This window comes from Babylonia areolata, chromosome 14 (assembly GCF_041734735.1).
Source record: "Babylonia areolata isolate BAREFJ2019XMU chromosome 14, ASM4173473v1, whole genome shotgun sequence".
In the NCBI taxonomy this organism is placed as follows: Eukaryota; Metazoa; Mollusca; class Gastropoda; order Neogastropoda; family Buccinidae; genus Babylonia; species Babylonia areolata.
Genome location: NC_134889.1, coordinates 21,776,827 through 21,786,826, shown reverse-complemented (window position 1 = coordinate 21,786,826; position 10,000 = coordinate 21,776,827). Strand labels below are relative to the sequence as shown.

Below are 10,000 nucleotides of genomic sequence, written 5' to 3'. Positions count from 1 at the left end.
TTGGCAGGTAGGTAGGTAGGTACCTAGGTAGGTGGGCGGTTGTCGTATCGTGAACATTGACTGTGTGTGAAAAGCCGTAGATTGGCAGGTAGGTAGGTAGGTAGGTGGGCGGTTGTCGTAAAGTGAACATTGAATGTGTGAAAAGCCGTAGATTGGCAGGTAGGTAGGTAGGTACCTAGGTAGGTGGGCGGTTGTCGTATCGTGAACATTGACTGTGTGTGAAAAGCCGTAGATTGGCAGGTAGGTAGGTAGGTACCTAGGTAGGTGGGCGGTTGTCGTATCGTGAACATTGACTGTGTGTGAAAAGCCGTAGATTGGCAGGTAGGTACGTAGGTAGGTGGGCGGTTGTCGTATCGTGAACATTGACTGTGTGTGAAAAGCCGTAGATTGGCAGGTAGGTAGGTAGGTACCTAGGTAGGTGGGCGGTTGTCGTAAAGTGAACATTGACTGTGTGTGAAAAGCCGTAGATTGGCAGGTAGGCAGGTAGGTAGGTAGGCGGTTGTCGTAAAGTGAACATTGACTGTGTGTGAAAAGCCGTAGATTGGCAGGTAGGTAGGTAGCAAGGTAGGTGGGCGGTTGTCGTATCGTGAACATTGACTGTGTGTGAAAAGCCGTAGATTGGCAGGTAGGTAGGTAGGTAGGTAGGTAGGTAGGTGGGCGGTTGTTGTATCGTGAACATTGTGTGTGGCTTTTTAGTTTGTGTTGTGCGCCATTGGTTTTTGTATCTGAGTGAGAGTGACGGTGGTGATTGGTTTCACTTTGATCGGCATTTGTGTCAGTAACTCTGTATCTGTTTCTCCCTGTCTCTTTCTCTCTATATTTCTGTCTCTGTCTGTCTATCTGTCTGTCTATCTGTCTATCCGTCTGTCCGTCTGTCTCTCCTTATCTCTGTCTCTCTGTGTATCTTGGAATCTCTCTCTCTCCCTCTCTCTCTCAGTCTCACTTTCTCTCAGCCTGTTTGTCTCTCTACATTATGTATCTGTGCCTGTCTCTTATTAATTGCTTTCCTGCATGTCTGTCTGTCTATCTGTCTGTCTGTCTGTCTGTCTCAGTGACTAGTTGAATTTCCGTGTGTCATGCTATATGGCTTTGTCATGGTGATGATGATTATGAATATGACATCGATGAAGCAGAAGAAGAAGAAGAAGAAGAAGAAGAAGAAGAAGAAGAAGAAGAAGAAGAAGAAGAAGAAGAAGAAGAAGAACAACAACAACAACAACAACAACAACAACAACAACAACAACAACAACAACAAGACGACGATGACGACGACGACGACGATGATGATGATGATGATAAACGGGTACACACAAAATGATAGCTGTAAGTTCCCGAGTGACGTTGTACCGACATTTTCATGAACGTTCACCGTTGTGGTGCTTGATAATTATTGTCGACCCACTACCACTGGTCCTTAAAGGTCAAGTGCGCGCGCGCGCGCGCGCGCGCGCGCGTGTGTGTGTGTGTGTGTGTGTGTGTGTGTGTGTGTGTGTGTGTGTGTGTGAGAGAGAGAGAAATGTTTGTGTGTGAGTGTGTGTGTGAGGGTGTGTGCGTGCGCGTGTATGTGTGTGTGTGTGTGTGTGTGTGTGTGTGTGTGTGTGTGTGTGTGTGTGTGTGTGTGTGTGTGAAAGAGAGAGAGAGAGAGAGAGAGAGAGAGAGAGAGAGAAGGGGAATGAGAGAGAGAGAGGTTTGTGTATGAGTGTGTGTATGTGTGTAAGGGTGTGTGCGTGCGTGCGTGCGCTCGCGCGCGTATGTGTGCGTGTGTTTATGTGTGTGTGTGTGTGTGTGTGTGTGTGTGTGTGTGTGTGTGCGTGTGTGTGCGCGCGCGTGTATATCATAATTATGTATCTGTGTATGAATGTGTGTGCGCGCGCGCTTGTGTATTTGTGTGAATGGGTGTGGGTGTGAGTGTGTATGAAAGAAAACGACAGACAGACAGATAGATAAATAGACAGTTAGATAGATAGATAGATAGGTAGTTAGGTAGATAGATAGTAGGTAGATAAGTAGATAGATGCAAAGAAAAACATAGTCACACACACAGACACACACACACACACACACACACACACACACACACACACACACACACACACATAGAGAGAGTGAGAGGGAGAATGTGTAAGATAAAGATGAAATATATATTTGACTTAATCACAATGTCTCCAAGCTGATGTTAAGCCTCCAAGTGACACACACACACACACACACACACACACACACACACACACACACACACACACATACACACACACACACACACACACACACACACACACACACACACACACACACACACACACAGAGAAAGTTCAGACCTAACAACTTCCCGTTATACTTTCCCACAGCTCCGTACGATTATCTCTGCGCAGGCTTCTCCAAACTATTATCATGCGTCCAATACGAAAGTACTGTTGGCTTATATCCTCTCTCTCTCTCTCTCACTCTCTTTCTCTCTGTCTCTGTCTCTCTGTCTCTGTCTCTCTCTCTCTCCCTCTCTCGTTCACCTGTGACATTTTTATTTTCATATTCTATTTTATATGGTGATTTATACTTCCTTTGGCAATGAACACCCCCGCCACCCCCTGCTATTGCTATGTGTATATCTTTTTGAGTACAGTATTTGATAACATACACAAAATATGCTTATGTGTGTGCAAGTGTTCGTGTGCGTGTGCGTGAGAGAGAGAGGGGGAGAGAGAGTGAGCGCGCGTGCTCTCGTGTGTGTGTGTGTGTGTGTGTGTGTGTGTGTTCTCTATGGGGTTTTTCCCTATGTAGTTTATTGATACCATGCTTGTGTCTTTGTGTGTGTGTGCGTGCGTGTGTGTGTGTGTGTGTGTGTGTGTGTGTGTGTGTGTGTGTGTTAGCTATTATTACCATGCTTATGCCTTTATGTAGTATTGTGTTCGCATGTAATGACTTTAAGCAGCATTGTGTAGTGCATGCATTGACATATATATAATGTAGTATTGTGTAGTGTTGACCCTGTTTCAGGGCGTGACTAGATGAAAAAAAAAAAAAAAAAAAAAAAAAAAAAAGCGCGCCAGTGCTAATCTCTTTATTTTTTGTCTTGTCTTGTCTCTCTCTCGCTCGCTCTCCGTATCACTGGTATCACACAGAGTAAAACAAGACATATAATTGAAGACTACACACTCATGCGTCCCCACCTCCCCCACCCCTCCATACCACACCCCTACTAACGCACGCACGCACGCCACACACACACACACACACACACATACGCGCACGCGCCCGAACAACTCTCGATGAATGAGAACACACCATCAGAACCCAGAAGACTGAATGTGAAGGTAGACACGCATGGCGTGCTCTTTCCTTTTCGTAATACTGTCAGTCCAAAGGCTGCAACAGTCACAGCCAGCGCAATCCTGCCTCCGATTTCTTAGTCAGAGTCAGAGTCATAGTCAGAGTCAGAGTCATAGTCCTTTGCAAAACAAACAAGCAAACAAACAAACAAACAAACAAAAAAACAACAACAAAAAAACAAACCCAACAGCAAACAAATTATAATTATAACTATAATATCTAAGATGATTTTCTTTGATTATCCCACACACAGAATCCACACACTCACATCCGAGCAACCTAAATGTCAGAAAACTCCAAACTCATGTATAATGTTAAAATATTGACTGAAATTGTCAGTGAAAACCGATTATTCAGACAATATATTTGGAAGAATACTACTTTGAATACATTTAGAGACAATGTGTTAATCAAAAACTGACATGTTATATTAAAAAAAAAAAGCAAACAAACAAACAAACAAAAAACCCCCAAAAAACCAAAAACCAAAACAAACAGAAAACAAACAAACAAACAAAAACACAACAAAAGAACCCCAACAACTAACAAACAAAAAACAAAAACAAACAAAAACACAAGCTGTAAATGAACTTCCATTGCAGCGGTGAAACCATTGATCATACAGCTCTCAGTACTTTTTGACTCACTTGTGTAAACAAAATGAGTCTACGTTTTAACCCGGTGTTCGCTTGTGTGTGTGTGTGTGTGTGTGTCCGTGGTAAACATTGACATTTTCTCTGCAAATACTTTGTCAGTTGACACCAAATTAGGCATAAAAATAGGAAAAAATCCGTTCTTTCTAGTCATCTTGTTTAAAACAATATTGCACCTCTGGGATGGGCACAAAAAAATGAAGCCTCATTATATGCAAACTGCATTTACTGTTATATTTATATTTTTTGTATTCTCTAAACTTAGCACTTTGATCTGATATTCTGACCCAACAACAAGAGCAGTCATTATTATCATTTTCTGTTCAAACAGGAACTTCTTTTGCTCAGCATGGAAGTTTTATTTATTTTGCAAACGTTTTGGTGCAGATAGTAAACAAGGGAAATTACTCTGTAGTTAATGCTAGGGGACTTTATTTGCTTTAAACTGATCTTTCTAATCTTAAACATTACATTTTGAAATTATACTCAATACATAAAAAGCTTGGATTTAAAAAAAAAGTGTATCACAAGTGTCTTGAAGGCCTTGCCTCTCTTGTTCCTGTTGACTTACTTTAATTAAAAACGCTTTGGGTTACGCTGCTGGTCAGGCATCTGCTTAGCAGATGAGGTGTGGCGTGTATGGATTTGTCCGAAAGCAGTGACGCGTCATTGTGGAACTGAACTGAACTGAACTGAACTATTGACTGACTGTGTCGCAGTCCGTCCGACTATCACCATCAGAACAGCAAAGGAGGCAAACTGCTTTCCCGGTTATCTTGGGTTTAGACTTCGATGATAGTGGTGTGTCTTGCCCAAGATACACACCCCCACCTCTCTCGGCCAAGAAGATTTGACAGTCGGTGTTGGGATGGTCCCCAAAGTCCTCACGCACCGATCGACTTAAGTGCAGATGGACCCGTACTGTCGAATGAATTATTAACAGAACAGGCTGTGCCATAGAAAAGAGAGAGACTGAAAGCAAGGCGTGCAAGAACTTGACGACACATGTTATTATCATCACCTTGTCATGTGTGTGTGTGTGTGCGTGCGTGTGTGTGTGTGTGTGTGCGTGTGTGTGTGTGTGTGCGCGCGCGCGCGCGCTCGCGCTCGATTGTATTAAAGTATGGAGGTAAGCTTGCAATCTCCCCCCTCTCTCTCTCTCTCTCTCCACACACACACACACACACACACACACACACACACATTTATATATCTAGATGTGTGTGTATGTAGATATAAATATTATATGGTTTTCTTTCTTTGGTTTGTGTTTGTTTTCGCTTTGTGCCGATACGATCTTTCACTGCAGTTCGCACTGTCACCGCTGTGAATTTAGGTCAAGGCCTTCAGACCATGTACACAGAACAGACTTTGATCTTGCAACTCTCCGTTATACTTTCCGATCTCTCTATTGTGTGTGCCGCAATGCAGATACAGCGCTTCGCTAACTCTCCCTGTTTCTATCTCTGTCTGTCTGTCTGTCTGTCTGTCTGTCTCCCAGTCTTTCGGTTTCTCTGTCTGTCCCCTGTCTCTGTCTATCTGTCTGTCTGTGTCTTTCTCTCTCCCACTGTCTCTGTCTCTATGCCTCTGTCTGTCTGTCTGTCTATTTCTCTCTGTCGCTCCGTCTCTCTGCCTCTGTCTGTCTGTCTGTCTGTTTGTCTGTCTATCTCTCTCTCTCTGACTCTGATTCTGACTCTGTGTCTCTGTCCTTCCCTACCCCCACACCCTCGCCTCCTCTCTCTCTCTCTCTCTCAATAGCAAGGCATTGTGAATTCTTGTTGGTGGATTTTAATCTGGAGTATGTCTTTCTGTCTCTGTGTCTATCTGTGTGTCTGTCTGCCTCTCTTCTCAATAGCTCTCTGTGTCTGTGTCTGTCTCTCTAGTTATCTCTCTCTCTTTCTCTCAATTGCTATGACCAGGCACTGTGGATACACTCGTGGGTTTTTACCCGTATGACACTTTTTACTCCCGCCATGTAGGCAGTCATACTCCGTTTTCGGGGAGGTGGGGGTAGGAGGTTGGGGTGTGCATGCTGGGTATGTTCCTGTTTCCATAACTCCACCGAACGCTGAAATGGATAACGCGATCTTTAATGGGCGTATTTGATCTTCCGCATACGTATACGCACAAAAGGGGGTTCAGGCACCAGCAGGTCTGTATACATGTTGACCTGGGAGGTCGGAAAAATCTCCACACTTTACCCACCAGGTGCTGAGACCGGGGTTCAAACTCTGGATCCTCACATTGAAAGTTCAACACTTTAACCACTCGGCTGTTGCGCCCGTCACCTGCACGATTAAAGCATAGGATCTTATGATTTCAACATCGCATTTAAAGGTGTTTTTTTTTTTTTTTTTTTGTTTTTCAGTACCCTTACATTTCAAATTAGTTACTCATATCTTATACAGTCTCATTTCTTTCTTGTTCTCTCTTTTTGACTCACTTGTGTAAACAAAGTGAGTCTATGTTTTAACCCGGTGTTCGGTTGTGTGTGTGTGTGTGTGTGTGTGTGTGTGTGTGTGTGTGTGTCCGTGTGTCTGTGTGTCTGTGTGTCCGTGGTAAACTTTAACATTGACATTTTCTCTGCAAATACTTTGTCAGTTGACACCAAATTTGGCATAAAAATAGGAAAAATTCAGTTCTTTCCAGTCATCTTGTTTAAAACAATATTGCACCTCTGGGATGGGCACACACAAAAAAAATAAAAATAAAAAAGAAGCCTAATTATATGCAAACTGCATTTACTGTTATATTTATATTTTTTGTAGTCTCTAAACTTGGCGCTTTGATCTGATATTCTGACCCAACAACAAGAGGAGTCATTATTATCATTTTTTGTTCAAACAGGAACTTCTTTTGCTAAGCATGGATTTTTTATTTATTTTGCAAACGTTTTGGTGCAGATAGTAAAGAAGGGAAATTACTCTGTAATTAATGCTAGGGGACTTAATTTATCACAAGTGAGTCTTGAAGGCCTTGCCTCTCTTGTTAGTTTATTTTTTTGTCCGACTCTTTCTGGCCCCTGTCCACCTCTTCTTCCCCCCCCCCTCCTCCTTCCTCATTTCAAAATCAAACAAATTACATTTAAGGACATTTTGACATCATACACTAATCATATGATATATGATCTATGTATTATACATTAATCAAACATTTTCCTTATTCTAAGGCACATTGATACATTGTATACCCATATACATTTCGAAGACTGACAACAACAGCTGCTTCTTACCCTTGTGCAACTAACTGCACGCACGTGAAGTCTCTCTCCAACTGACTCAGTGTTATTTCCCTTGGATATGTGCTTTCTTTTTCTTCAGTTTGTCATTTGTATGTACTGTGCACCTCATCCTCTTATTTATTATTTATTTGTTTATCTACCTATTTATTTATCTATTTATCTGTTTATGTTTCTATTTATTTATTTATTTATTTATTTATCTGTTTATTTATTTACTCATGGTTTTATTTATTCATATTGTTTATCTATTCATCTATCTATCTATCCGTTTATCTGTTTCTTATGTTCCCTACCAAGATTTGTGGAGCTGAAGACTTCAGGACCGGAAGTGGGCAGAAGGATACAAGATGGCGGGCGGAAGTTGCGCAATGTCCATGGAGAACCCGGTGTTCAAGGCCTTTGTCACCTACGCGGTCATCGTCCTGGTGAAGACCATGGCCATGAGTCTGATGACGGCGGTGACTCGCTTCAAGAACATGGTCTGTGTGTCTGTCTGTCTGCTCGTCTGTCTGTCTGTCTGTCTGTCCGTCCGTTTGCCTGTCTGTCTCTTTCTTTCACGCTCTGTGTCTGTCGCTGTGTCTTTCTGTATCTTTCTATCTACCTGTCTGATTCTGTATCTCTGTAACTCAACCTCCCTCCCACACTCTGGCTCCACCCCTCTCTCTCTCTTTCCTCCCTCTCCCTTTCTCTCCCTCTCTCTCTTTCTGTGGCTGTCTCCACGTGTCGGACAGGGTTTGACAACAGTGTGTGTGTGTGTGTGCAGTCCTTTGCCAATCCTGAGGACTATGTGTCTGCCTCTCTTTCTCCCCCCCCCCTCTCTCTCTCCCCCTCTCTCTCCCCCTCTCTCTCCCCCCTCTCTCTCCCCCTCTCTCTCCACCCCCTCTCTCTCTCCCTTCTCTCCCCCCTCTCTCTCCCCTCTCTCTCCCCTCCTCTCTCTCTCCCCTCTCTCTCCACCCCCTCTCTCTCCCCCCTCCCTCCAGCCCCTCTCTCTTCCCCTCTCCCTCCAGCCCCTCTCTCTTCCCCCTCTCTCTCTCCCCTCTCTCTCCACCCCCCCCTCTCTCCCCTCTCTCTGTGTCTGTCTCCACGTGTCGGACAGGGTTTGACAGCAGTGTCTGTGTGCAGTCCTTTGCTAATCCTGAGGACTATGTGTCTGCCTCTCTCTCTCTGTCTGCCTGTCTGTTCCCCCTCTCTCTCTCTGTCTCTGTCTCTCCCCCCTCTCTGTGGCTGTCTCCACGTGTCGGACAGGGTTTGACAACAGTGTCTGTGTGCAGTCCTTTGCCAGTTCTGAGGACTCTGTGTCTGCCTCTCTCTCTCTCCCCCTCTCTCTCTACCCCTCTCTCTCCCCCTCTCTCTCTCCCTCTCTCTCCTTCCCCCTCTCTCTCTCTCCCCTCTCTCTCCCCCCTCTCTCTTCCCCTCTCTCTCCCCCTCTCTCTCTCCCTCTCTCTCTACCCCTCTCTCTCTCCCTCTCCCCCTCTCTCTCTCCCCTCTCTCCTCCCCCATCTCTCTCCCCTCTCTCTCTCCCCTCTCTCTTCCCCCTCTCTCCCCCTCTCTCTCCCCCTCTCTCTCTCCCCTTCTCTCTCCTCCTCTCTCTCTCCCCCTTCTCTCCACCCCCCTCTCTCTCCCCCCTCTCCTCTCTCTCCCTCTCTCTCCCCCTCTCTCTCTCCCCCCTCTCTCCCCCCCTCTCTCTCTCCCCTCTCTCTCCCCCTCTCTCTCTCCCCCTCTCTCTCCCCCCTCTCTCTCCCCCTCTCTTTCCACCCCCCCTCTCTCTCCCCTCTCTCTCTCTCCCCCTCTCTCTACCCCCTTTCTCTCTCCCCTCTCTCACCACCCCCTCTCTCTCCCCCTCTCTCTCTCCCCTCTCTCTCCTCCTCTCTCCCCCCCTCTCTCCCCTCTCTCTGTGGCTGTCTCCACGTGTCGGACAGGATGTGACAGCAGTGTGTCTGTGTGCAGTCCTTTGCCAATCCTGAGGACTCTGCGGGGTTCAAGGACAAGGATGGGGGCAAGTTGAAGCCTGTGCTGAACAACCCCAGTGTGGAGAGAGTGAGGAGGTACGTGAGAGATTGAGAGAGAGAGAGAGAGAGAGAGAGAGAGAGAGAGAGAGAGGAGCTGAAGAGAGAGAGAGAGAGAGAGAGAGGAGCTGAAAGAGAGAGACAGAGAGAGGAGCTGAGAGAGAGTGAGAGAGAGAGCGGCTGAGAAAGAGAGAGAGACAGAGAGAGAGACGCACAGAGACAGAGAGGAGCTGAGAAAGAGAGAGAGAGAGAGAGAGAGAGAGAGAGAGAGAGAGAGAGAGAGGGTTCTAATGACGGAATAATCCTAAGCAGTTACATCTTTTAATTTTTTTTTTTAAAGAAAATAACAAGCATAAGAAAAAGGTTCACACGAACACACGAATACAAATGTTCAGTGTGGAGTAGGGGTGTCTTCTTCTTCCTCTTCTCCACCTCCTCCTTCTCCTTCTCCTCCTCCTCCTCCTTCTTCTTCTTTTTTTCTTCTTCTTCTTCTTTTTCACTTCCTCCACCTCCACCTTCATCTTCTTCACCTCCTCAACCTTCTCCTCCTCCTTCTTCTTCTGCTTCTCCTCCTCCTCCCCCTCCTCTTCCTCCTTCTTCTTCTCCTCCTCCTCCTCCTCTTCTTTTTCTTCTTCTTCTCCTCCTCCTCCTTCTTCTTCTCCTCCTCCACCTACGCCTCCTCTTCCTTCTTCTTCTTCTCCTCCTCCTCTTCCTTCTTCTTCTCCTCCACCACCTCTTCCTCCTCCTTCTTCTTCTGCTTCACCTCCTCCTCC

At 45.5% G+C, this 10,000-nt stretch overlaps 1 protein-coding gene across 4 annotated transcripts in view; it reads left to right on the top strand.

Annotated features, from left to right (window-relative positions):
* Positions 1 to 10,000, top strand: part of LOC143289539 (microsomal glutathione S-transferase 1-like) — an 11,146-nt gene that overhangs the window by 621 nt on the left and 525 nt on the right. For 3 of the 4 annotated variants that reach the window (XM_076598541.1, XM_076598540.1, XM_076598542.1), the window contains exons 2-3: positions 7,519 to 7,700; positions 9,169 to 9,266. In XM_076598541.1, coding sequence (XP_076454656.1) covers positions 7,569 to 7,700; positions 9,169 to 9,266 — 230 coding nt within the window. In that variant the 5' untranslated portion in view covers positions 7,519 to 7,568. Of the gene's footprint in view, positions 1 to 605; positions 622 to 7,518; positions 7,701 to 9,168; positions 9,267 to 10,000 lie in introns of those variants that run through there. The other variant, XM_076598543.1, reaches the window with a different exon arrangement.